Source organism: Astatotilapia calliptera, chromosome 3, assembly GCF_964374335.1.
Source record: "Astatotilapia calliptera chromosome 3, fAstCal68.1, whole genome shotgun sequence".
NCBI lineage: Eukaryota > Metazoa > Chordata > Actinopteri > Cichliformes > Cichlidae > Astatotilapia > Astatotilapia calliptera.
Window position 1 is genome coordinate 30,556,262 of NC_137424.1, and position 27,209 is coordinate 30,583,470.

The following is a 27,209-nucleotide window of genomic DNA, read 5'->3' on the forward strand; positions in this document are numbered from 1 at the left end:
TCATTTTTTTAGTTACCTCTGAAAAGCTTCCATGAGACTCTGAAAAACAGAAGAAAATCTTTTTAGCACATGACATTCAATGCATGAATAAACTTTACAACAACACTTACCTGTGAAGTGGATGCTTTTCTTTTTTGTCATTACAAACAATATGGACATCAAACACAAACTAAGGACACAAGTGAATGCAACAATTCCATTCAGGACATGCACCAAGTAAAGAAATCCCACCTCATCTGCAAATTGAAAGAGAAGAAGAACATGCAGAATCTTCAGCTGTATTATAGGAATGAGCTGAGAATGGAATTGAATATATTTTTGAATGCGACTCACCTTCTAAGTCCAGCTTGGTCCCGTTTCCAAACAGTATGTGTCCACATGGGGCGACAGCACAGTAGTACGTCCCAGCATGAGACATATTTAGGCTCTTCATTGGCAGGTTGTAGACACAGGTGTGTGTCTGTGTGTTGGGTTTCCTATCACACTGATCATTCCTGCCTCCATGGGTGTAAATGATTCTTGGGAAAGACTCTTCAGAGTCTCTGAACCAGTAAACACTGTGTTCTTCATCACAGGTCCCAGTGTGTACTGTACAGTTCAGAGTCACAGAGCCTCCTGGTTGGATGGTCTCAGATGCTGACTGCTGCACTAAAGTTGGGATGTTCGACCCTGAACCTTTTACATCAATGACAGTACCCTCTGCAAATGCAAACCTGTACCCATAGCTGCTTGCACAATAGTAAGTAGCAGAGTCTAAAATTTGCAGATCACTTATCTGTAAGTCAATCTTTCCTTTTTCAAAATTCACAGTGAACCGTGGATCACTCTTGAATTCATCATGAAACATGGCTTGATTGTCCACTGTGTTGACAGTACTAATGAGCTTTGACTCCTTTCCCAAATGTAACTTATACCAGTAAAGCCTTGCCACATCGTTACTTTCATAGAAACAGCGCAGAGTCACATCGTCCCCAGTATTAGCTGATACAAAATGTCTTTGTTGATGAACAGACAAGGAGAATTTGAGGTCATTTGTGTGAGCTGAAATAAAATGAAAGAACGTAAATGAACATTTGAGACACAAGGAAGAACGGTAAAAGTTTCATGCTCCAGTTTTAAAAAACTCACCTGTTTCCACCAAGAACAAACATGTCAGATAGAAGACAAACTGCGCAGGTGTCATCGTGTTCAGACTCTGGTGCTGAATGAAAAGATTCTTGAACCTGTCTTTGCTTTTCAAAGAATCAGAATCAGAATCCTTTATTGATCCCTGGGGGAAATTATTTTTTGTTACAGTGCTCCATTTTAAACCAACATTAAGACAAGACAGACAATACGCTAACTAAGAATAGTACAATATATACATATATATACATACATACATACATAAGTCACTTATAAATAAATAGTTGGAAAAGAAACATGTGTAGCTGTAGCAGCAAACAGTGTGTTAAGTGGATGCGTTGTACAGAGAGATGGCCACAGGCAGGAATGATTTCCTGTGTCGTTCAGTGGTGCTTTTCGGTAATCTCAGTCTCTCACTGAACGTGCTCCTGTGACTGACCAGCATGTCATGGAGTGGGTGGGAGGTGTTATCCAACATTGTCTTTATCATGGACAGCATCCGCCTCTCCGACACCACCTTGAGGGAGTCCAGCTCCATCCCCACAACATTGCTGGCCTTACGGATCAGTTTATTAAGTCTGTTGGCATCTGCGACCCTCAGCCTGCTCCCCCAGCATGCAACAGCATAGAGGATCGCACTGGCCACAACAGACTCATAGAAAATCCTCAGCATTTTCTGGCAGATGTTGAAGGACCTCAGTCGCCTCAAAAAATAGAGACGACTCTGGCCCTTCCTGTAAAGTGCTGTGGTGTTTTTAGCCCAGTCCAGTTTATTGTCAATGTGTACTCCAAGGTATTTATAGTCCTCCACAATGTCAACACTGACCCCCTGGATTGAAACAGGGGTCAAGTGTTTCCTGGTCTTCCTGAAGTCCACGATCAGTTCCTTGGTCTTTGCCACGTTGAGCTGCAGATGATTCTGCTCACACCACGTGACAAAGGAGTCGACCACAGCCCGGTACTCTGTCTCATCATCCCTGCTGATGCATCCAACCACCGCAGAGTCATCAGAAAACTTCTGAAGATGGCAGGTCTCTGTGCAGTGGCTGAAAGTCTGTGGTGTAGAGGGTGAAGAGGAAGGGGGAGAGGACAGTCCCCTGTGGTGCCCCTGTGTTGCTAATCACCTTGTCAGACACACACTGTGGGAGACGTACATATTGTGGTCTTCCTGTCAGGTAATCAACAATCCAGGACACCAGAGAAGCATCCACCTGCATCGCTGCTAACTTATCACCCAGGAGGGTCGGCCTGATGGTGTTGAAAGCACTGGAAAAGTCAAAAAACATGACCCTCACAGTGCTCGCCGGCTGGTCCAGATGGGTGTAGACACGATTGAGCAGGTAGATGATGGCGTCCTCTGTTCCGAGACGAGGCTGATAAGCGAACTGAAGGGGATCCAGATGTGGTCTTACTATGGGTCGCAGCTGGTCCAGGATGAGCCTTTCCAGGGTCTTCATGATGTGGGATGTCAGTGCCACGGGCCTGTAATCCTGGGGGCCACTGGGACAAGGCGTCTTTGGTACAGGGACGAGGCATGATGTCTTCCACATCACCGGGACCCTCTGCAGACTCAGACTCAGCATAAACAGTTTATGAAAGACTCCACACAGCTGGGGGGCACAGGTCTTGAGGACAAGGGGACTCACTCCGTCTGGTCCAGCAGACTTGCCTGAGTGAAGTCTCCTCATTTGCATCTCAACCTGGTATTGAGTGAAGGTGATGGGTGGGGGAGGGGTGTCAGGAATCTCACAGGAGGCAACATGTGAAGAGAGAGGCTGGCACAGTTGTGTGGCTCTGGATTCCAGGCTGACTGCAGGTGAGGTTGTGGGGGTGGGAGCAGACACTGTGGTGTCGAATCTATTGAAAAACAGATTCAACTTGTCGGCTCTATTCTCACCTCCCTCAGCTCCCCTGCTGTTGGTTGGCCTGAATCCAGTGATGGTCTTCATGCCCCTCCACACCTCTCTCATGCTGTTCTGCTGGAGTTTCCACTCCAGCTTCCTCCTGTAATTGTCCTTAGCCTCTCTGATCTTGTCCTTTAGTAACACCTGGATCTTCCTCACCTCCTCTTTGTTGCCCCCTCTGAAAGCCCTCTTCTTGTTGTTGAGGAGGGCTTTGATGTCCTTAGTCACCCACGGCTTGTTATTTGGGTAACAATGAACAGTCTGAGCTGGAACAATGGAGTCGGTGCAGAAAGTTATGTAGCCTGTGATACACTCAGTAAGCCCATTGATGTCCTCGGCGTGAGGCTCACAGAGTGTTTCCCAGTCGGTCACCTCGAAACAGCCCTGTAGTTCCGCTATTACCTCCTCCTCTGACCACCTCCTAACAGTCCTGGTGGTCACAGGTTCCCTCCTCACAATTGGCACATAGCGGGGGGTGAGGTGAATCAGGTTATGATCTGACCTACCAAGTGGGGGGAGGGAGGAGGAGCTGTATGCATCCTTGACGTTAGCATACAGTAAGTCTAAAGTTTTCTCTCCCCTGGTGGGACAGTCCACATATTGTTTGAATGTTGGTAGTGTATTGTCCAGTGATACATGGTTGAAGTCACCCGAGATCACAATAAAGGCACTCGGGTGCTGAGTCTGTAGCCGAGCTATGGCAGAGTGGATAGTGTCACATGCAGCTGTGGGGTTAGCAGAGGGGGGAACATAGACAGCCACCAAGATGACGTGAGAGAATTCCCTGGGTAAATAATATGGCCTGAGTCCAACAGCACACAGTTCAGTGTCCGGGCAACAAGTCCTTTCTTTGATTGTTATGTTGGCAGGGTTACACCACCGGTTGTTAACTAAAACAGCAAGCCCACCTCCTTTACGCTTACCGCTAGCGATGCTGTCCCTGTCCGCCCGAACAGTGTGGAAGCCTTCCACGGAAGCATTCTCATCGGGAATGTCCTGGTGCAGCCATGATTCGGTGAAACACATCAGGCTACACTCTCGGTATTCCCTCTGACTCCGTACCAGTGCTGAGAGCTCGTCGATTTTAATTGCCAACGATCGCACATTTCCCATCACGATAGACGGCAGACACGGTTTAAACCTCCTCCTCGCTTCGAGCCTCCGCTGTCTCACCGTCACCTTTTTTCTTCTCTTCTGTCCTTGACCTCTGCATCCCCGATGTGTTTTCCTCCAAATTTCAGCTGGTACTTCTGCGGGCCTGGCCAGCGAGCCGGCCGGCATCAGGGCGATCAGCTGATCTCTGGAGTAAACAGTCCGTGCGTGTAGGAGATGTGCCGCGGTCCCGTTCCTTGATAAAAGTAACAGTTCCACGGCCACCAGAAGAACAAAAACTCTCTCAATCCACATGATTGAGTAAGAGATAGAAAACGGAGGAAAATACAAGTCAGAAAAAAAAAGAATACGTAAGAAAAAAGAGCTAAACTAAGAGAAAAGCAGGAGCGATTGTAACAGGCTGCACGCTGGTTGGCGCATGCGCATTAAAAGAAGACTGTGTTTGACTGGCCAACCACAAATGACACAGCATGTCCTATTTAGGGAGATTGATCACGTGTCGGCTGACACATATATCTTAAGCTCAGTGTCTGGACTGTTAGGAAACAACATAAATGATGGTAAAAGAAGGCTATAACCTGTTTCTTTTGCAGCACACTTTTAGTAAACGTGAAATATAATGTTCATTATTGTCTGTTTTCATAGTAAGAACTTCTTTGGACGAATACAATTGTTTTGTACTTTTGCCTCTGAATTTTAAATTAATCCTTTAAGACGTACCATAGAACCAAGTCCACGAGAGCTTATATTGTATTTTTTACATGCTGTAGTGCCATTTTTGGGAGTATTTCAAGTTGCTATACATCAATACAACCATTATAGCCCAAATTTTAATAATATGTATTGCATTAAGTGCATAGTAATTACATAAATTGCAAAAAAAGACAAACTACAAAAAACTTGAAAATCGTTTTGGTTTTTTTAACATATATTTCTAGTTATAAGAGGTTATAAGAAATCTAAGAGCTTTATCCCTCAAAACTGTAAATACAAAAAAGTTGCACAAAATAGTTTTTATAGTTTTATTTTTAAAATACACCAATTTTTACATACTGCAGGAAAACTTAAAACAACTATTATAATGCAAATTTGCAAAAACAAAACAGCATGTGCAACAAAATAAACTATTTCCAGCAGTGCAATTTGAGTTCTAAGGATCCCAGAAACAAAAACAAAGTCATAAATTCAAACATAACTTTTAAAAACACCAGTACAGGCTTATAGGATCCTGAAGGTAAAAAACTACATTTCCGCGAAAATGACATAACGTCCGGTTTCGGGCAGGTAATAGCGGATATGCGATAGTTCTCGCTGACATCTATTCCAACATAGGAAGTGTTATGAACAGCTAATCGGATCAGCAAAGCGTGTTTCTGTAATATTATGTTTTTGTTACTGCAAGTACTTTTAATACAATTTTTGCAAAGCTATATGTGGAAGGAAACCGTGACCTAGGAAAAGCTGATTGCATAAGATGTAAGTACAGCTCCTCCGGTTTCATATGCAAAAAAAATTATTGCGCTAGCTTACGTGGTTGCAGTTCTACCAGGATTTTAAAATAGTTACACAAAACGGAGCGTGCCCGCTCCGACCGGCTTTAAAGGGTTAAACTTCAGTCAGGGTTTGCATGAACTGTTTAGGAATTAAACACATTTTTCTGTTCACTGTGTTCAGTGTTGAGTGAGTGGAAAAGTACAAGTTGTCACCGAGTGGGAGATGGAAGCATGTAAAAATAATAACTAATGCAGCCAAAAAGAGTGCCTGACGAGCGCAGTTGTAAGTAAGCTATTAAGACTCGACTGTACACTGTGTTCGTGTGTTCAATTCAATTTATTAACCTACCTCTGAGATGAAGTGCAGCTGTGAAGAACGCTACAGCAGGCAATGTGGTGCTCTTAATGTGTCTATGTTAATTTGAGCTCCCTGAAACCGCAACAAGCAGGTATTTATGTTTCTACAATTTTATTTGCTGGGTTTAATTTCATAACAGCGTTATTGCAAACGATGTTGCATGATGGTTTAAGTTGATTACTTTCACTGAAGATGTAAGAAAAGCTAAAGTAGTATTATATTTTTATGTTTAAGATACAGTGACGTTCCTAAATGTAACTTCCTTTATTTTAATTTTTTCTCACAATGACGATGCTGAGCAATCCTGTTGGGGAACTTGGATTCCGGTCTTTTAGTCTGACGTGATTTGCCGTTTCCAGGCGTATGTACCTTAATCGAGCCATGTAATAACAACATGTGCCGGAACATAATAGAGTAAAAGAAACATGTTTGTTCAGACAGTGAATGGACTGATTCTTATATAGCGCGCTTCTATTCTCCCAGATTACTCAAAATGCTTTATACAACATGGCACATTCACCGAGTCACACACACTATCTCTAAACTCAGTGCTTCTTAAATACGTTCACGCTCTTGACACACAGACTGGAGGAGCCAGGGATCGACCCACCAACCTTCCGATCAGTAGGTGACCTGCTCTAAATCCTGAGCTACAGCCACCTAGTGGTAAACATGAGTAAACCCTCACTAGGTTTTGGATAAAGTGTACACTCAAACCTGTCAAAACTGCATTTGTAAGTTGGCTATCATAGCAGTATAGTATTTCAACATGGCATTTAGATCTTCTAACTAAAATAGGAACATAAACAGTGCCATAATTGCCAGCTTGATGCCAGAATCGACCCAGACCTGTTTTCTATAAGCCTGGGCCACATAAACCAAACCACAATCGGGCCAGATATGGCATGCAGTGCCATCAACACCAGGCCTGGCTCCTATCTGGATGACATACTACTTACCATGCCAGAAGTCAGCCAGTAGTGCCTGCTTGACACCAGATCCGGGCCACACCTGTCTGGTATGTGGGAAGTCTGTCATGTCTTAGGGTAGAGGCCTGACAAAGTGCAACCCAATTACATGACAAAAACAGTTATCCAGAGCACCTCACCCAATCCCCACCCCTTACCTGCCTGGATTGCCTCTATGTGCCCCCTTTACATTTCTGTCTGCCCCCTCATATATGCCTGTCTAGAACCAGCCCAGACCAACATGCAGGTAATGTCAGATGAAAAGCTTCTTTCATGTCAACAAATATCAGAAAACACCAAAACTGTGTGCAGTTTGTCGCATAGTATGTTGCTAGTTAAGGTCCAGCTGCTGTATTTCAGAGGGAAAGAAAATAAAGAGAGCCAACTTCACTCAGAGATAGAGAAAGATAATAAAGACAGAACAATAGAGGAAGAAGACAGGTTAGATTTAAAGGTAAGGACTGCACTGCAGCTGCCACACAGTGACGTGTGGGCAAGGCCTCAAGTAAACATACACTAAAGCTACAAGAAATGGATGTTGTTCAGATAAATGGAAGAAAGGGTCTACTGGGTACATAGTAATTGCCAGGGAACTCAATGTGTGTGTGTGTCTGTGTGTGTGTGCGCACACAGATGCATGAATCTTTTCTTGTGTGCATATGGCAGTTTGACAAATGAGGATGTGCCTGAATTCATTTATTTACGCCAATTGTTTCCTTCCCCACTCATTTCTCATTGTTTTTTTTGTTTTTTTCAGCTAATGCCAAATTGTACAGATTTTGGCTAAAATCAGTGGCATCCTGATGTCATTGCTGTAGTGGATTGTAATTCCATCCATTTTCTTAGTAAAGTAGTTGTAAGCAGCAGTTATAAGGAGGTTTTGAACAGGAAACTGTTAGGTTAGGAACCAATACTTGTACTTAGTGACAAGATATGACCTGTTTGAAATAAGTGATAGAATTGGTTATTCTTTATGGTTAGTCTGTAGAAACAGTAGAGAAACTGATTCGTTTTTTTGTATTAAAAAAGTAAAAGGTCTGCTCATTATTTGTCCGAATTTATTGTCACTGTAAAAGTATTGTGTTATAGAAAGATAAAACACTCAAGAAAGCAACAACTTCCAACAGATACCATCTCATACAAATGCTTCAAAGGTTGAATTCCAGCACACACAGTAAAAAGTGTTTTATTTGGCGAAAAAACTAAACATGAAGTTACAAACCTGCAATGCTTATATCGTGTCAGTGTCTTATTCTTTAGCATTTAAAGGCTTTGAAGAAATATACTAAGTATAAAAACTACCAAGATAACTATAATACACAAAAACACACACTGATTTCTACTGCTTTATACTTGAGTAGACACATTCAGCCTTGCTGTTGTTTCTCTGTCTTCTTGGTCTGTCAGCCTTGTGGTGCCTTAAAGCTGCATAATGGAGGTTTTCTTCATTTTGCTTGACCTAATAATAAAATATAATTGCAAAATAACAATATACAACTTAAAACAGGCTAATAATGTTTTACAATGATAGTGTGCAAAAGTCAACACCAAAATTTACCTCTGCATTTGTTGAAGGCGGGGAAATTCTTGAATGAGACTCTGAAAAGAAAATGATAAAGTGTTCTTACTATTATGCTATGTTGGTTGACTAGATGTTGACAATAACAATAGCAGTTGCAGTACCTGGGCATTGGTGCTTGGTGCAGTTTCTTTTGTGGGCCATATACAATAAGAAAGCCATTAAAACATTTAGAAGTGTGCTGAATGCCAAAGCTCCACTGAAGAAGTACACGGCATTCCTATCATCTGTGGACATTAAGACACCAGCAAACATTATATATCTTCCAGCTAGCTCCTATGAAATATTATAATATAAGCCATCCGAGTTACTCACCCTTAAAGTCCAGCTTGGTCCTGTTTCCAAACAGTATGTGTCCACATGAGGCGACAGCACAGTAGTACGTCCCAGCATGAGCCGTATTCAGGCTCTTCATTGGTAGGTTGTAGACACAGGTGTGTGTCTGTGTGTTGAGTTTCCTCTCACACTGATCATTCCTGCCTCCATGGGTGTAAATGATTCTTGGGAAAGACTCTTCAGAGTCTCTGAACCAGTAAACACTGTGTTCTTCATCACAGGTCCCAGTGTGTACTGTACAGTTCAGAGTCACAGAGCCTCCTGGTTGGATGGTCTCAGAAGCTGACTGCTGCACTAAAGTTGGGATATCCAACTCTGAACCTCTTATGTTGATGATAGTGCCCTCTCCAAATTTAAACTTAAATGAATAGCTACTTGCACAATAGTAAGTAGCAGAGTCTGAAATGTCGAGATTTGTTATTTTTAAGTAGATTTTTCCTTTTTCAGCATTAACTGTAAATCGTGGATCACTCTTGAATTCATCACTAAAGGTGGCGTTGGTGTCAAACTTGTAAAGAGTAGAAATGAGCTTTGGTTTCTGTCCCAATGTCAGCTTGTACCAGTAAAACCTCGCAGCAACATCTCCTTCATAGAAACAAGTCAAAGTCACGCTGTCCCCTCTGTTAGATGTTATGAAACGTCTTTCTTGATGAACAGAAAAAGAGAATTTGAGGTCTTTCGTCAGAGCTGAAGTGAAATGAAAGACAAAGTAAACACAATTATGGTCTCATGAAATCATCGTCATTCATTTTAAAAGATTCAAACTGCATTTTATAAAACACACATACACGCACAAACACAAACACACACAAAAACACAAAAAAAACTTACCCATTTTCCCTAAGCACAAACATGTCAAATAGAAGGCAAACTGTGCAGATGTCATTGTGCTCATATCGTTCTGCTCATTGTAAAGAGTATTGACCCTCTTTTAAGAGAGAAGAGTGAGTCTGATTGGCCAAGCAGAAGTGACATGGTATGTCCTGTTAAGGAAACTTGATCACATGTCACCTGCTACCTATAGTGTTGAGCTCAGTGTCTCAGAAATATTGCATGGTGAGAGCTATATAAAATGTAATCTCTTGACATATATACATATCTTACAGTCAGTCACTTTGCTAGCGATGCTATACCTGTGGATTTCAACTGAATGCCAGGTAAGCAACAACGAAGAATCTGATGTTGGTTTAAAGAAATAAATCAACCAGTTTCTTTGTTGATTTAAAGTCAATAAATATTCATCTCTGCATACATGTGCTAATGAAAAGGAACACACTGAAAGTAAATATTGTAATTATGTATTAATTTATGTATTTATTTATTACTTTATTATTTAAACAATAAAGACAAAAAACATACCTGATTTAAATTTGGCCAATCTCATTCAAGGATGAGTTTCTATACTGTCAGACTCTCACATTAAATCTAATATCTACTTGCATATATAAATCTTCAGTGCATGCTAGAGCTCCTCAAGTGCAGCATAAATTATATAGGTCTGAAAACCCTCAGCGAGAACTGGCTACAGATACAGACTACGGAATGGAGCAGCTGTCAGCCACCTCCTGCATACAGCTTGATGTCATCAAGCTGTATGCCAAGAGCGAATGAGACATTGATTCACTGATCCACACCAGCAGGATATACATCGGAATATCATTCGGACTGAAGAAGTATAGTTGGATAATAACAAAGAGAGGGAAGGTAGTCAAAGCTGAGGAGATCGAACTACCAGAAGGCAACATTGCAGATATCGAGGACAGCTACAAGTACCTGCAGATCCCACAGCCAATGGGAACCATGACGAGAATGATATGCAAGCTGCAACCACTGAGTACCTGCAGAGGGTTAGGCAAGTCCTGAGGAGTCAGCTGAACGGTAAGAACAAGATCCGAGCTATAAACACCTACGCCCTGCCCGTGATCAGGTACCCTGCTGGGATAATAAGCTGGCCAAAGGAGGAGATGGAAGCCACTGACACCAAGACCAGGAAGCTCCTGATCATGCATGGAAGGTTTCACCCCAAGTCCAGTGCCCTGAGGGTGTATGCTAACTGGAAGGAAGGAGGCCGGGGACTGGTGAGAGTCAGCACCACAGTCCAGGATGAGACAGTTTACATCCACGAATACATCAGGAAGATGGCCGCAACTGACCGCGTGCTCAGTGAATACCTCAGGCAACAGAAACCCTAGAAAGAGGAGGAAGAGGAGGAACCGTATGTACCACAGGCAAACAGAGGAGGTGGCTTTTTTTTAAACATCAGGGACACATATTATTCCAAGCTAATCTCTTACAGCTATTTATTGTAGCATGTTTTTATTTCAGTACTTACTTCAGATACACCATATTTATTAATGTAAATTTGAACATATAGGATTCTGTAGTTTTAAGGATGCAGGGATTTTCCATTGTTTAAACATCAACACAAAGACCTAAGCCTGGACGTAATTTGCTTTCCAAAATTCAGCAACAGTGCTGCATGTCGCCAACAGCTCCACATTTTCTCCCTCTGTACCTGGATGGTGCCTCTCTGCAGCACCAAAGGACTCCACGAGCGAAATGCTTTTTATGTTGTTTTTGCCAAGCCATATGTGGAAAGAAACCCTGACTTAGGACAAGCTGATGGCATAAGATGTAAGTACAACTCCTCCGGTTTCATGTGCAAAAAAGATTATTGCGCTCACTTACGTGGTTCCGGTTCTACAGGGATTTAAAAATAGTTATGCAAAACAGAGCGTGCCACTCCGACCAGTTTTAAAGGGTTAAAAATGTCTCACTTCTACTATTACTGGATGTCGTCACAAGAGCTGGCTATTCTACGAGGTGCCCTGTGTTTATGTGTTTATGGAGTGACTGTTTAGTTTCGCCAATGTAGAGGTCTGAGCACTCCTCGCTGCACTGCACAGCATACACTATGTTACTTTTAGTTTGCTCAGAAGTAAAGCACCACATAAAGCAACCATCATTGAACAGAGGGGGTGGTTTACGACACCAACTGTTCGCCACCTACAATTTAGTCTTGAGATCCTGTCCCAGGTATCTAAACCCCCACTCATATCTTTTGTCCGGTGACCTCAATGGGTCACATGATAGGGTGATGCAAAGTCTCACAATGGTTTCACCCAAGACCTATGGTGATAATGATCAACATCTTTTTTCACACCTTGGCTCATGTGACAACCCCCACTAGGGTTTAAGTACCTGGAACACTCCCCCATTTGGTTTTACAACCAAAGAAGCCTGTTGGATGAGAGGTGAAATGTCTTCATGAAACTTAAAGAAGTCCAGTCGCTTTCTATCCAAGCTCTTTAGACTGCCATTAGTACCTGCTTCAATCAGCTCAGCACAGCTCCACACGGTTTTTAGGATTTTCCATTAGACGATAATACCTGATACCAGGTACCACAGATTAAGCAGCAGGTATAAAATCACCGTGACAGATGTCACGGTGCTGCGTCTTTGATGAAGCATTTTGAGTCTATTTTTTCATATTTATGATTCTAGGTTTGAGGAAGATTATATAGGTTTAAGTTCAGTTTTATTTAGTCTTCAGTTTAGTTCTTGTTATGTCTCTGAGTTTATTTGCACTCTGGTTTATGGGTTTTTGTTAGCTAGGCTACTTTTTGCCTTTGTCTCATCCCCATCTTTGTGTTGGTGTCCTGTGTCCCGACCCCCCCCCCCCCCGACCCCCCACATGTTCCATGTTCATGTATCCCCATCTGGGTGTCAAGCTTGTGTGTTTTTGAGTCTCTGTGTTCGTGCTACTTCCTGTTTTATTTTGACAGTGTCTCGCCCTGTATTCAGTATTCAGTGCATTCAGTTTTGCTTCCCCTGTCTCGTTATTTGTCCCTCCTGTGCTCCCATGTGCCTCCACTCTCCCTAATCACCCTTTTGTGTATATATTGTGTGGGTTTCCTTGTTGTTCCTTGTCAGGTCATCTGTTCTTCTCCCCCTGTGTCTCTATTCCTTTGTGTTTCCCAGTTTCGATTAGTTATTAGTTGGGTTGTCTGATTTGTACTTTTACATTCAACCTAATAAACGGCACGTCTTTGGTTAAAACTAGTTCCTGTTCTCTTGTGTTATTGCACCTTGGTCCTCTCTCTGCTTCACACAATCTGCAGCTGCAGATCATGACAACACCCACCTTTGTTGTAGCGTTCGTGTCACATACAAGTGACGTTGTGGTACCTTTGGGCACGTAGCTATAACGACCTTCTGTGCACATTAGATGGTACTTGGTTGTAATGAAAAACAAGTCATGTCGAGGCGATCTCAGTAGGTACTCATGGAAAAAATTTGAGATGCAAACAAATTTGAGATGCAGATCAAAATGTGATCACGTTTTTGTCACAAAAAATTGTGGCTAAAATCTGAAATGAAAAAACAAAGTAAATAAAATAAACATTAAAAGTGCTGTGTACAGAAATTTTATTGATTGTTATTTTAATTGCAATGTATGCTACACAGAGGGAACATACCTGTACAGAAGGAATAGAAAGTCTTGCTTGTTGATGGCCTGAATGTAAAATACAAAAACAGCAGTCTCACTTAAAAGTCCAAATCAGTGAATAAAAACTGTCAAATGCAGCACTTTTTTCCAGTACGTGATTTGAAGTGATTTCTTTTGCTCATCTTGTAGAAAAGAAAAGCCAGTAAAACAACCAGGGTGGAGGTAAAAGTCAATGCTCCACTCAAGACGTACACCAAGACAAGAGATTTTGCCTCATCTGTAAAGAACAAGGCATCCTGAACATAGACTTCTCTTTATTTTATGTTTTCTTTTAAGTTTGATGGTATAATATCAGTGACTGATTTGGGTTCTATACTGTTACTTACCCCCAAACACCAGCATGGTTCCTTCTCCAAACAGTACAGGGAGTGCAGAATTATTAGGCAAGTTGTATTTTTGAGGAATAATTTTATTATTGAACAACAACCATGTTCTCAATGAACCCAAAAAACTCATTAATATCAAAGCTGAATGTTTTTGGAAGTAGTTTTTAGTTTGTTTTTAGTTTTAGCTATTTTAGGGGGATATCTGTGTGTGCAGGTGACTATTACTGTGCATAATTATTAGGCAACTTAACAAAAAACAAATATATACCCATTTCAATTATTTATTTTTACCAGTGAAACCAATATAACATCTCCACATTCACAAATATACATTTCTGACATTCAAAAACAAAACAAAAACAAATCAGCGACCAATATAGCCACCTTTCTTTGCAAGGACACTCAAAAGCCTGCCATCCATGGATTCTGTCAGTGTTTTGATCTGTTCACCATCAACATTGCGTGCAGCAGCAACCACAGCCTCCCAGACACTGTTCAGAGAGGTGTACTGTTTTCCCTCCTTGTAAATCTCACATTTGATGATGGACCACAGGTTCTCAGTGGGGTTCAGATTTAGTATTTAGTATTTATTTATTTATTGTCATTGTCAAGAACAATGAGATCAGGTGAACAAGGTGGCCATGTCATTAGTTTTTCTTCTTTTATACCCTTTCTTGCCAGCCACGCTGTGGAGTACTTGGACGCGTGTGATGGAGCATTGTCCTGCATGAAAATCATGTTTTTCTTGAAGGATGCAGACTTCTTCCTGTACCACTGCTTGAAGAAGGTGTCTTCCAGAAACTGGCAGTAGGACTGGGAGTTGAGCTTGACTCCATCCTCAACCCGAAAAGGCCCCACAAGCTCATCTTTGATGATACCAGCCCAAACCAGTACTCCACCTCCACCTTGCTGGCGTCTGAGTCGGACTGGAGCTCTCTGCCCTTTACCAATCCAGCCACGGGCTCATCCATCTGGCCCATCAAGACTCACTCTCATTTTATCAGTCCATAAAACCTTAGAAAAACCAGTCTTGAGATATTTCTTGGCCCAGTCTTGACGTTTCAGCTTGCGTGTCTTGTTCAGTGGTGGTCGTCTTTCAGCCTTTCTTACCTTGGCCATGTCTCTGAGTATTGCACACCTTGTGCTTTTGGGCACTCCAGTGATGTTGCAGCTCTGAAATATGGCCAAACTGGTGGCAAGTGGCATCTTGGCAGCTGCACGCTTGACTTTTCTCAGTTCATGGGCAGTTATTTTGCACCTTGGTTTTTCCACACGCTTCTTGCGACCCTGTTGACTATTTTGAATGAAACACTTGATTGTTCGATGATCACGCTTCAGAAGCTTTGCAGTTTTGAGACTGCTGCATCCCTCTGCAAGATATCTCACTATTTTTGACTTTTCTGAGCCTGTCAAGTCCTTCTTTTGACCCATTTTGCCAAAGGAAAGGACGTTGCCTAATAATTATGCACACCTGATATAGGGTGTTGATGTCATTAGACCACACCCCTTCTCATTACAGAGATGCACATCACCTAATATGCTTAATTGGTAGTAGGCTTTCGAGCCTATACAGCTTGGAGTAGGACAACATGCATGAAGAGGATGATGTGGACAAAATACTCATTTGCCTAATAATTCTGCACTCCCTGTATGTGTCCACATGAGTCAAAAGCGCAGTAGTAAATCCCAGCATGAGACACATTCAGGCTGGTGATTGTCAAGTTAGAGACACAGGTGTGTGTTCTTCTGTTGGCTTTCCTCCCACACTGATCATTCCTGCCACCATGGGTGTAAATGAGTCCTGGATGAGATTCTTCAGAGTCTTTGAACCAGTAAACACTGTGTTCTCCATCACAAGTCCCAGTGTATACTGTACAGTTCAGAGTCACGGAGCTTCCTGGCTGGATGGTCTCAGAAGCTGATTGTTGGACCACAGCCTTGATGTTCAAGTCTGAATGTTTAACAGCAACAGTAATGCTCTCTGAAAATGTTGATGTGTACAAATAAGAACATATACAGTAGTACCTTCCTGAGTCAGAAGTCTGAGATTATTAAGTTGTTTTGACCTGTTTGAGTATCCAGGTTGAAGCGTGGATCACTCTTGAATGTATCATAAAATGTGGGATTGTTTTCATATACATAGAAGGTAGACATGAGTCTTGGTTTCTCTCCCAAAGTTTGCTTATACCAGTAAAACCGTGGAGCTCCATCACCTTTACTGTAACAATGCAAAGTCATGCTGTCCCCAGTTTTAACTGATATGAAACGTCTTTCTTGAGTAACAGAAGAAGAGGTATTCAGGTTGTTTGTCTGAGCTGAAGTGAAATAAAAGAATGCAGGTTATGGAATCCTGAAAGCATGAAAATGTATTAAAACTTTCAAAATCAAACTCACCTATTTCCCCCAAGAATAAACATGAGAGATGGATGACAAGCTTCCCAGATGTCATCTTCTTGAAATAATCGTGCTGAATGAAAAGAATCTCAAACCTTTCTTCACTCTTCTTACAGAAGACTGTTCCTGATTGGCCAAGCAGAAGTGACACAGCATGTCTTTTTAAATACAAAATTATGTTTTTACAGTTATAAGGAGATTCAAGATGAATATGACACATAATATGAATATGACTCTAATCCAAATTGGCCAAATGTAGCAGGGAAAATGTTCTTTACTTAGAAACACAGAGTCTTCCAGCCAGCAGAGAAAATTAAGCAGTTGTGTTTACATCATCCTCACTAAGAGAGATATCTAATGGAACCCCCCTTCACACTAAGATCTTGAAGAGTATGAAGATGGAGATACTATTTGTACAAATATTTCATAAAAAGACTCAAAAATGCAGCAGTTTGACTGTAGATCCATCTATGTGGATTTGTGATAACCTCTCCATGGACCCATGAAGATCGTTTACAACCTTAAACTGTATTACATCACACAGAAGATATACTAAGTTTGGAAGTGATATGCCGGTCTTTATTTGGGGTAACTGTAAGGCACTTTTAGATATCATTGTCTGCCTTTTATTCCATTTGAAGCTTAATATATGAGAATTAAGAAAGAATTAAGAAAGACAGAGGCAGACCAGACCTCATTAGCAACATTAATTACGTCCGACAATCACAACAAAACCATTTCCTTTTTCACATTCACCTCCCCTGACACTCCGCTCATCATTGGGTTCCCTTGGTTACAAAAGCACAACCCACACATTGACTGGGCCAGGAAAACGATTGCTAGCTGGAGTCTTTTTTTTGTCTCGCTAACCGCACTAAGATCAGCTGTTCCCATAAACACAGGGTTCTCCTTCCCACAGATCTCACAGCCACCTGATCTTTCCTGGGTACCTTCTGAGTATCATGTGTCATGCCTGTCCTCATGCCGATCACGTCATCTTAGAACAGCCTCCCCCATAAGCTTTTCCCAGTTCCTCCGGCTCCTGCGTTATCCCTGTGTTTCCTCATATTTTTGCCCGATCTCCTCTGTAATTAAATATTGTATATAGTTTGCAACCAGTGTACTGAGTTTGCTTTTGGGTCCCGCCTCTGTGCAGACTCTGGTTCATGACAATATCCCTTCTTTTATTCTTTTAATTCTGTATATCAGTATCCAACACAGATTTGCGGCAAAACAAAACAAAAATTTATTTTGTGCTGCCTTAATTCTTCAAAACATCGATTCAACAAGGTGTTGAAAACCTTGCTCAGACATGTTGGTCCATACTGATATGATATCATCTGCTGCACATTTGGCATCTGCACATCCCCAGTGTGAATCTCCCATTCCACCACATCCCAAAGATGCTCTATGGGACTGGAATCTGGTGACTGCGGAGGCCATTTGAGTACAGTTTTATGTTTCCACGTTTCAAGTACTTTAACAAAACAGTGTATTTGCCCTTCACGTGTTTGATGCCAAACGTGGCACAGTTTGAAGAATTAGTGATGCAAGTGTAGGACTGAAGGCAGGCATAAAGATAATCTTTTATTAGGTTGCAAACAGAATTACAAAATAGAAAAAAAACCCTGAAATCCAAAAATCATTTTAAAGATCCTGTCATGATCCTGGGTCCTTTTGACCCAGCGTTTTGTGTTTTCTCTTCGCGATTTTGGTTCTGTTCTCTAATTGGTGTTTACCCTGTTCCCCCCCGTGTGTTCCTGTTTTATTGTGAAGGTCTGCATCTTATGTGAGTGTTTTCAGTTTGCCTCCCTGGTCTCGTCATGTTAATCACTCCCAGCTGTGTCTCCCACCTGTGTGTAATCTCCCTGTGTTCTCTGAGTATATTTAAGTTGTATTTTCTGTCTTGGTAATCGCTGGTTCGTCTGTGTTGTTTCCCCTTGGTCTCCCTGCGTCTTCCCGTATGTATTTCTCCGGACCTCCCTGCATCCTCATTCTGGTTTGTCTTCTTAGTTTACCCAGTTTAGGTCTCCAGTTTCATGTTTTGTCGCCACCGCTGTTTGTACTTACCCACCACTGTAAATAAACACTCACCTGCACCAGAGCTGCTGCCTTTTTGGTCCTTTCCTACAATCCCACACGGCTTGCCTCGGCAATCCGTGACAGTACGAACCAGCCACCATGGACCCTGCAGCAGTAAATCCGTCCGAGGAGCTCCGGGACGACGTTACATATAACGTGGAGATTCTCCTCGGGCTGTGGCTTGAAAACCCTCCAGAGGAGCTTCGCCGCGCCGTGGAAAGTCGGCTACAACGGCTCTTTTCCGGCCTGCCATGGCTTCTAACTTCGCTTCCTCCGACCATGCAGGCTTTTCTCCGGCTCACACCCCACCTTCTCTCAGCCACTCCTGCCTCGCTGCCCGACTCGCCGGATGTGGTCTTGCCCGGCCCATCGGAGCCATCTGCGGGGAAGAAACGCCGATCGCGCCGCGGGCGCGCCACCCCACAGCCGGACGTTCGGACTTCTAATTCGCTGGCTGTGGTGAGTGAGGACTCTGTGTCGGTTCCAGACTCTGTGACTGTTCGTTCAGGGGCTGTGTTTTGTGTGGCGGATGTCAACGCGAGCTGCTTATCGCCTGTGCAGCTACCGGCAGCTCAGTTAGCTCCCCCGCAGCCTCTTTCAGCTCAGTTAGCTCCCCCGCAGCCTCTTTCAGCTCAGTTAGCTCCCCCGCAGCCTCTTTCAGCTCAGTTAGCTCCCCCGCAGCCTCTCTCAGCTCAGTTAGCTCCCCCGCAGCCTCTCTCAGCTCAGTTAGCTCCCCCGCAGCCTCTCTCAGTTCAGTTTCCAGAGCCGCCTGTGGCGCAGGCTCCAGTAGCGCAGGCCCCAGTAGCTCCAGTAGCGCAGGCCCCAGTAGCTCCAGTAGCGCAGGCCCCAGTAGCTCCAGTATCATCGGCTTCACTCATTCACTCCGTGCAGGGAGAAAGTTTAATTTCACCTCAAGGTGCTTTTCATGGTTCAGCCGCCATTGGCACAGTTTGCCGCTCCAGGGCTTCCCCAGAGGCTAGGTCTCAGTCCCCAGCTGATTCTGGACCCCTGAAGTCTAAGCAGCTACATGAGAACTGCGCCATATCAGCATTGCCTGTGCAGAGCCCGTGCTCAGTGCATTGCCAGTTGCCTTTGTGTTTGCCAGAGGACTCCATGACTGCTGGCTTAGTGATCACTTCTGCTGGAGGGTCCGAGGGACCGCTCCGGCCTTCGTCTCGTGTCTCCGCTGGAGGGTCTGACGGACCGCTCCGGCCTTTGTTTCCTGTTTCCGCTGGAGGGTCCAAGGGACCGCTCCGGCCTTTGTCTCCTGTTTCAGCTGGGGGGCCCGAGGTGCCCGTCCAGCAGCCTTCCTCGTCAGCTGGTGGTTCCGGAGAACCACACCAGCCTCATGCCTCGTCGGCTGGAGGGTCCGAGGGGCCCGTTCAGCCTCCTGTCTCCGCTGGAGGGTCCGAGGAGCCCGTCCAGCCTCCTGTTGCAGCTTCATCATCCTCGCCTGGTCCAGCTTCGTCATCCTCGCCTGGTCCAGCTTCGTCCATGTCTTCACCCTTGTCTGGTCCAGCTTCGTCCGTGTCTTCAGCTTCGCCCGGTCCGGCCTCTGCCTGTGCTTCGCCCGGTCCGGCCTCTGCAGCCTCGCCTGGTCCGGATCGCCGTCGCCTGAGTGGCCGCCGTTGCCTTCCGCACGGCCGGCCCCCGGACCGCCGTCGCCTGAGTGGCCGCCGTTGCCGTCCGCACGGTCGGCCCCCCGAACTGTTTGGACTCCTGTGCTGTCGGCCTCCGGCCGGCCCCCCGAACTGTTTTGGACTCCTGTGCTGTCGGCCCCCTGAGCTCTTCTGTTTTGAACTCTGTTTTTTTCCTGTGTTCTGGTGTGCTTCGTTTCTTTTGGTTTTGGACTCGTTTTTTGTTTTTGTCTTTTTGCCTTCTGGTGCTCCGGTTTTGTTTTGCTTCGGGCCCTCCTTCCTGGGCCCCCGCCGCCCGCCCTGGTCGGGTTGTTTTCTGTTTTTTCTGGCTGTTTTGTTTCTTGTTGGGCTGTCTGGGGCCAGCCTTTGAGGGGGGGGGGGGGGGTACTGTCATGATCCTGGGTCCTTTTGACCCAGCGTTTTGTGTTTTCTCTTCGCGATTTTGGTTCTGTTCTCGAATTGGTGTTTACCCTGTTCCCCCCCGTGTGTTCCTGTTTTATTGTGAAGGTCTGCGTCTTATGTGAGTGTTTTCAGTTTGCCTCCCTGGTCTCGTCATGTTAATCACTCCCAGCTGTGTGTAATCTCCCTGTGTTCTCTGAGTGTATTTAAGTTGCATTTTCTGTCTTGGTAATCGCTGGTTCGTCTGTGTTGTTTCCCCTTGGTCTCCCTGCGTCTTCCCGTATGTATTTCTCCGGACCTCCCTGCATCCTCATTCTGGTTTGTCTTCTTAGTTTACCCAGTTTAGGTCTCCAGTTTCATGTTTTGTCGCCACCGCTGTTTGTACTTACCCACCACTGTAAATAAACACTCACCTGCACCAGAGCTGCTGCCTTTTTGGTCCTTTCCTACAATCCCACACGGCTTGCCTCGGCAATCCGTGACAGATCCTGAGAGAGATGGAGATATACAGCCAGAGAGACAAAGAACAAAGGGAAGACAGGGCTATAAATATTAACTGGAAATGAACCTGTAACATTTAAACAGGCAGTGGTCGAGCCTCTGCCGAAATGCCCTGGCCTGGATGCCTCTTTGTTCTGTAATTTCAGACCTATTTCAAAGCTTCCTTTTGTTTCTAAAGTTTGGAAACATTGTGTCTTCACAGCTGCAGGCTTTTTAAAACAGTCAAAGCATTTTTGAGGTATTTCAATCAGGTTTTAAAGCACTTCACTGCAGAGTCTGCGCTTTTGAGAGTTTTTAATGATATTTTACTAACTGCTGACTCTGGGAATTCCGTCTTACTGCTGCTTTTGGGTCTCACAGCAGCTTTTGATACAGTAGATAACAACATTTTAATTTCTCACCTAGAACATCATGTTGGAATTAGAGACACTACCTGGGAGTGAATAAAGTCATACCTGTCTCACAGAAGTTTCTTTGTCTCACTTGGGAAATTTTAGTCATCCTCACTATCACGGTAGCGAATGGTCCAGAATGCTGGTGTTCGCCTGCTGACAGGGACACGCAAACATGAGCACATTACCCCTGTTCTTGCTGTTCTTTCACTGGTTGCCTGTCGATTTTAGAATTCATTTTAAAATATTATTTTTTGTTGTCAGACCTTCTACACCTGTACACTTCACAACTGACCAGTCACTCCTTGCTGTCCCCATGTTGCGACTGAAACAACGAGGGTACCGAGCTTTTGTGGCCCGCAAATTATGGAATAAGCTGCCCCTCCATATTAGGCTGGCCCCAACACTTAAAATCTTCAAATCACTTTTAAAAACACACATTGTTTTCAAGGCTTTTTAGCAGTAGTGCCAGAGTCAGCTTGTAGTCAGTTTTAGTCTGTTTTTGGTCACTCGTAATCTTTTTATTTTGTTAATTTTATTTTTTGTACAATTTGTCTATTTTACTCATGTTTTAATATTTAATATACTGATTTATTTTTATCGTCTTTTTTCATTTATGTATTTATTTTATTGTTAATTATGTTCATTTATTTGTCTGTTTAATGTATTGTTTTTAACTTTTGTCTCTGTTTTTTGCTGTAAAGCACTTTGGTAAACAATTTTGTTTTAAATTGCTCTATAAATAATGTAGATTGGAATGTTGAACAGATGAGAAATAACACGCAATCCATCTGTCAATCTCCTGTTCCCTTCCCCCAGGATGTTGTCTAAGCTCTGCCAGAGTCTGGAGTTAAAGATCACACGGATGGGGCTTCTGCCAGGCATTCTTCCCCCATCACCTGATCCAACTCATCACCAGCTGGTGATCAGTTGACAGCTGAGCACCTCTTTTCACCGTAGTGATAACTACAATACTATTAGGTCTTTCCCTTTCCTATATTTACTGTTTTCTAGCACTTAATTATCTCAGACCTAAGTGTTTCAGGCTGCACTCTGAACAGGTTGCCATTTTTCCGCTAAGTCAACACAGAGCTGTTTTTGGACAGTGAATGATGTCCTTCTCTGTGTGGCAGGCAAAGTGGGACGTAAATGAAGGACTCATTAAACATTAAGTGAACTCAAAAAGGAAGCTTTAATGCTGACCACTTTGCAAAAAACAGAAAAATACAAAACTCAGATAAAGCAGGAGCCACGAATTTACAGTCTAGGAACGAGGTGGGATACATAAGGCTGGAGATTTTAGTGGGGACCACGTGGACCGGTGGTAGTGCAGGTGAGCAAATCAAATCAAATCACTTTTATTGTCACATCACATGTGCAAGTACATTGGTACAGCACATGTGAGTGAAATTCTTGTGTGCGAGCTTCACAAGCAACAGAGTTGTGCAAAATACAATAATGTAAACAAGCAAAATACAAGAATGGCTACAGCTGAAACTAATAAATATATGTACAATATATAATAGTATATGCGTTTCTGGATGTGTATACTAAATATTTTTCTACGTGTGTGTGTGTGTGTACACATATTTTACAAATTAAATAGAGTAAACAATAAATAAAATATATAAAAATATGCAAGTGATGAAATGATGCTAGCAGTTAAATCATTTTTCTTTCAGACCAAAGAGAAGATGCCAAAATCATCACTACAGCAGAAAGGTAATACTAAATGTAATTTTTTCTACTATGTTTACTTTATACTGGAGTACACACATGTATCCTCTGTGTTGCTTCTCTGTCTTCTTGCTTCTTTCGTCCTAATTTTTCTCAAAGCAGCATAATGAAGGTTGTCCTCTTGGGTGCTCTGGATACCAAAAGAATCAAAATAACAATTCAACAAGAAATCTAATTTCCTAAAAACACATGAACTTCCACACTTTAAAACTCACCTCTAAATTTACAGAATCATTTGCGTTTGAGTCTGCTGAGAAAAAAAGCAAATGATTTAAACTTCAATGCCACTATTTTTAAACACAACAGTAAAATATGAAAACAGATTCTAACCTCTGGATTGGCAGTTGTTCCTCTTTTTCATCTTATACACTAAAAAAGTTGATGAGACGCTGATGATGGTGGTGAGTGTTAAAGCTGCGCTTAAGAAATACATCAGGGCAGCAGAATCTCGCCGAATTGTAAATCCTAGAAATGACAGAGCTTTTTAGCTTTTCATCTTCAGTTCATCAAATATGATCTGCTCCTATTTATAATACCATGTGAGTCACCTCTGCTGGAAAAGGGACTTACCCCCAAAGTCCAGCTTGGTCCCGTTTCCAAACAGTATGTGTCCACATGAGGCAACAGCACAGTAGTAGATCCCAGTGTGAGACACATTCAGGCTCTCCATTCTCAAGTTATAGACACAGGTGTGTGTACTTTTGTTGTCTTTCCTCTCACAATGACCATTCCTGACTCCATGGGTGTAAATGAGTCCTGGCTGAGAGTCTTCAGAGTCTTTGAACCAGTAAACACTGTGTTCTCCATCACAGCTCAGCATAGTGTGAACCATACAGTGCAGACTTACAGAGCCTCCTGGCTGGATGGTCTCAGATGCTGACTGATGAACTAAAGCTTGTACGTTTAAATCTGAATCATTGACACTGACAATAATGGTCTCTAAGAATGTTGATGTGTAGAAATAGGAACGTATACAGTAGTAAGTTGCTGAGTCTGAAACACTTAAGTCTGAGATAATCAAGTGTTTTTTTCCATTTCCATTATCTAGTCTGAAGCGTGTAGTATTGTTGAATGGACCATGAAATTTTACAAAGTTGGTTTCTGACTTATAGAAGGTAGAAATGAGTTTTGGTTTCTCTCCTAAAGTTTGTTTGTACCAGTAAAAAATTGCAGCAACATTATGTTCATAGTAACAATGTAAAGTCACTCTGTCTCCAGATTTAGCTGATATAAAACGTGCTTCTTCATGAACAGAGGAGGATAAATGCAGGTTGTTCTTCTGAGCTGTGGTGAAATGAAAGACAAAGCAAATACACATTGTGGAACATGGCAGCTGAGAAAAAAGACCTTAAAAGAATTAGACTGTGGTTAAACACAAACTTACCAATTACACCCAAGAAGAAACACATCAGGTAGAAGACAATGTGTGCAGATGCCATTGTTCCAAACAGTCGTACTGAATAAAAGAACGGCGACTCTTCACTTTTAAGAGTGAAGATTAGATTTTACTGGCCAATCAGAAGCTACACAGTACATGGAAAACTAGATCACATGATCAATGACATCTGTAGTGTTAAACTTAGTAGCTGAGAAAAAAAAACAGAAGAACATCATGATTTAGATCAGAGGTGAGATATATTAGATGTCAACTCGCTAAATATCCTGTAGACAATGTGATTGTGTGGGGCAGTGTGAGACCCATAGTTTATCACTTTGAAATATTTAATATATTTTAAGAAACATGAAAAAAAAAATACATAACCACACAAAGTATGCTAGTAGCTTTTTTAATGGTTTTCATGTCAAATAAATGTTTGGAATTTTTGAAGTTTGTGTTTAGGATTTTCTGTCATGTGAAGTTGTGACTCCTGTGCCAGGTTCTGTTTTGGATATCTGTTTTTTATTTCTTTGTTATTTTACTGTGACTTTCCATCCATCCATTTTCTTCCACTTATCCGGGACTGGGACACATGGGCAGCAGCCTAAGCAGAGAAGCCCAGACCTTACTCTCCCTGGCCACCTCCTCCAGGTTGTCCTGGGAAATACCAAGGCGTTCTCAGCCGAGTGACGTAATCTCTCAAGCTTGTCCTGGTCTCCTCCCAGTGGGAGGTGCCCGGAACACCTCACCCGTAAACCAACCATAAATGAGGGTAGAATGACCAGTAAATTGAGCCACAGCACCAATCCATCTGTCAATCTCCTGTTCCCTTCCCCCAGGATGTTGTCTAAGCTCTGCCAGAGTCTGGAGTTAAAGATCACACGGATGGGGCTTCTGCCAGGCATTCTTCCCCCATCACCTGATCCAACTCATCACCAGCTGGTGATCAGTTGACAGCTGAGCACCTCTTTTCACCGTAGTGATAACTACAATACTATTAGGTCTTTCCCTTTCCTATATTTACTGTTTTCTAGCACTTAATTATCTCAGACCTAAGTGTTTCAGGCTGCACTCTGAACAAGTTGCCATTTTTCCGCTAAGTCAACACAGAGCTGTTTTTGGACAGTGAATGATGTCCTTCTCTGTGTGGCAGGCAAAGTGGGACGTAAATGAAGGACTCATTAAACATTAAGTGAACTCAAAAAGGAAGCTTTAATGCTGACCACTTTGCAAAAAACAGAAAAATACAAAACTCAGATAAAGCAGGAGCCACGAATTTACAGTCTAGGAACGAGGTGGGATACATAAGGCTGGAGATTTTAGTGGGGACCACGTGGACCGGTGGTAGTGCAGGTGAGCGGGTAGCCTGAGGCCCAGAAGAAATGAACTGAGGTAAAATGGAAAGGTAGGCAGGTTGATGCCCAGATAACTTCAGGCTTAGAATGGCTGGACAGTGAGCATCACAACCTGCCTGAAAACCGAAGGAGCTCCATGAATGTCCTGCTAATCAAAGTAGTACATAAAAGATGGTTGGCCTGTTACCACTTGAGAGTGAGACAATAATCCAACCCCCAAGAGCTGTCACACTACTCCTTAAATAGCCTAGCAAATGATGCCTGATGCTCTGCAGGTGCATCAGGAAAACCCTGATGATCACAACCATGACCGCCTGCACTAAAAAAGGAAAAGACACACAAGACAATAGAACACATGCAGTCCCAAATCCTAACATAAACTGATGAAAACATGGCGAAAGGCATGGGAAACACAGGAGAAGCATGATAACTAAGAAAAGTCTATAAAGTGTTGGGTTTTTTGTGTGTTTTTTTGAGAGAAGACAAAGGTGCTCAAATGATAAGTTTTCACAATTTATTATTAAATGGTTAGAATGTCAAATTAGTTTTACATGGCATGGTGGACTGCCGTCTCTCTGGCTTCGAGGCAAAAGCTGCCACACGCAAGCAGTAAACACTTTTATTGCGTGTGGTAAAAACAGAGCGTTAACATGATTGGTCAAAAGTTGGAGAAAATCCTTTAGACCCCATGTCCTGCTTATGTTTCATCTCCTGCACCTTTCAGACATCTCCCTTTATGGAGATGACAGTTCTGCAGGCAACACTCCCATCACCATGGCAACCACCTCTTTTCCTTCCTGTAGAGTTAGAGAAGGGGGAAAAGAGCATTCCCTAATAACCAAAATGCATTGCCCTGTTTTCCTCTAGCAGAGTCAGCCTTAAAGTTTTATAGCTACGATCGTGGCTCAAGAGTTGGGAGTTCGCCTTGTAATCGGAAGGTTGCCGGTTCGATCCCCGGCTTGGACAGTCTTGGTCGTTGTGTCCTTGGGCAAGACACTTCACCCGTTGCCTACTGGTGGTGGTCAGAGGGCCAGGTGGCGCCAGTGTCCGGCAGCCTCGCCTCTGTCAGTGCGCCCCAGGGTGGCTGTGGCTCCAATGTAGCTTGCCATCACCAGTGTGTGAATGGGTGGATGACTGGATATGTAAAGCGCTTTGGGGTCCTTAGGGACTAGTAAAGCGCTGTACAAATACAGGCCATTTACCATACCTTCTGGTGCCATCACCAGCCCTAGCAGACTCCTCACACATTCCTTAGAGACAGGACTAGACCAGCGGCGTGAACACAAGGGAGGTAAGAATACACAGGGATTCAAAGAATACAGTATAGACTGAAACTAAGAAAAGGCTAGATGTTAAAAAAAAACAAAAAACAAAATTGGGAATCTAAATATAACTAAGAAGAAGAAACAGGAAATGTAGAAATCAGGTAGACTCGAAACACCAAGTGTTAGAACCAGTGTTTGGAGGCGTGACATTGGTGTTTGACCTTTTTGTTTTTTAGATTAGATTAGATTAGATTAGAAGAAACTTTATTAATCTCTCGGGTTCCTCCTGGAAATTCAGTTTCCAATAGCACAGCACCGACAGAAGTTGCATGTTACAGATACAATAAAGAGGAATGA

General features: G+C 43.0%; 3 protein-coding genes and 1 pseudogene across 3 annotated transcripts; all 4 read right to left on the reverse strand.

Annotated features, from left to right (window-relative positions):
* Nucleotides 1-7: 7 nt before the first annotated feature.
* On the reverse strand, nt 8-1,183 carry LOC113011872 (immunoglobulin kappa light chain-like). The gene is made up of 3 exons (XM_080295166.1): nt 1,129-1,183; nt 334-1,041; nt 8-236 (listed from the first exon to the last, which is right to left on the reverse strand). Exons 1-3 carry the CDS (start codon nt 1,181-1,183, stop codon nt 13-15), a joined length of 987 nt encoding a protein of 328 aa, XP_080151292.1. The 3' UTR covers nt 8-12.
* A 6,948-nt stretch (nt 1,184-8,131) lies between these two features.
* LOC113011879 (immunoglobulin kappa light chain-like) lies at nt 8,132-9,775 on the reverse strand. The gene is made up of 5 exons (XM_026151700.2): nt 9,708-9,775; nt 8,856-9,563; nt 8,645-8,767; nt 8,520-8,560; nt 8,132-8,420 (listed from the first exon to the last, which is right to left on the reverse strand). The coding sequence occupies exons 1-5, from the start codon at nt 9,769-9,771 to the stop codon at nt 8,301-8,303; spliced, it is 1,056 nt and encodes a 351-aa protein (XP_026007485.2). The 5' UTR covers nt 9,772-9,775; the 3' UTR covers nt 8,132-8,300.
* A 3,679-nt stretch (nt 9,776-13,454) lies between these two features.
* On the reverse strand, nt 13,455-16,161 carry LOC113011818 (uncharacterized; annotated as a pseudogene).
* Nucleotides 16,162-22,290: 6,129 nt separating this feature from the next.
* LOC113011886 (uncharacterized) lies at nt 22,291-24,610 on the reverse strand. The gene is made up of 3 exons (XM_080299815.1): nt 24,239-24,610; nt 23,425-24,138; nt 22,291-23,319 (listed from the first exon to the last, which is right to left on the reverse strand). The coding sequence occupies exons 1-3, from the start codon at nt 24,291-24,293 to the stop codon at nt 23,180-23,182; spliced, it is 909 nt and encodes a 302-aa protein (XP_080155941.1). The 5' UTR covers nt 24,294-24,610; the 3' UTR covers nt 22,291-23,179.
* Nucleotides 24,611-27,209: the final 2,599 nt, after the last annotated feature.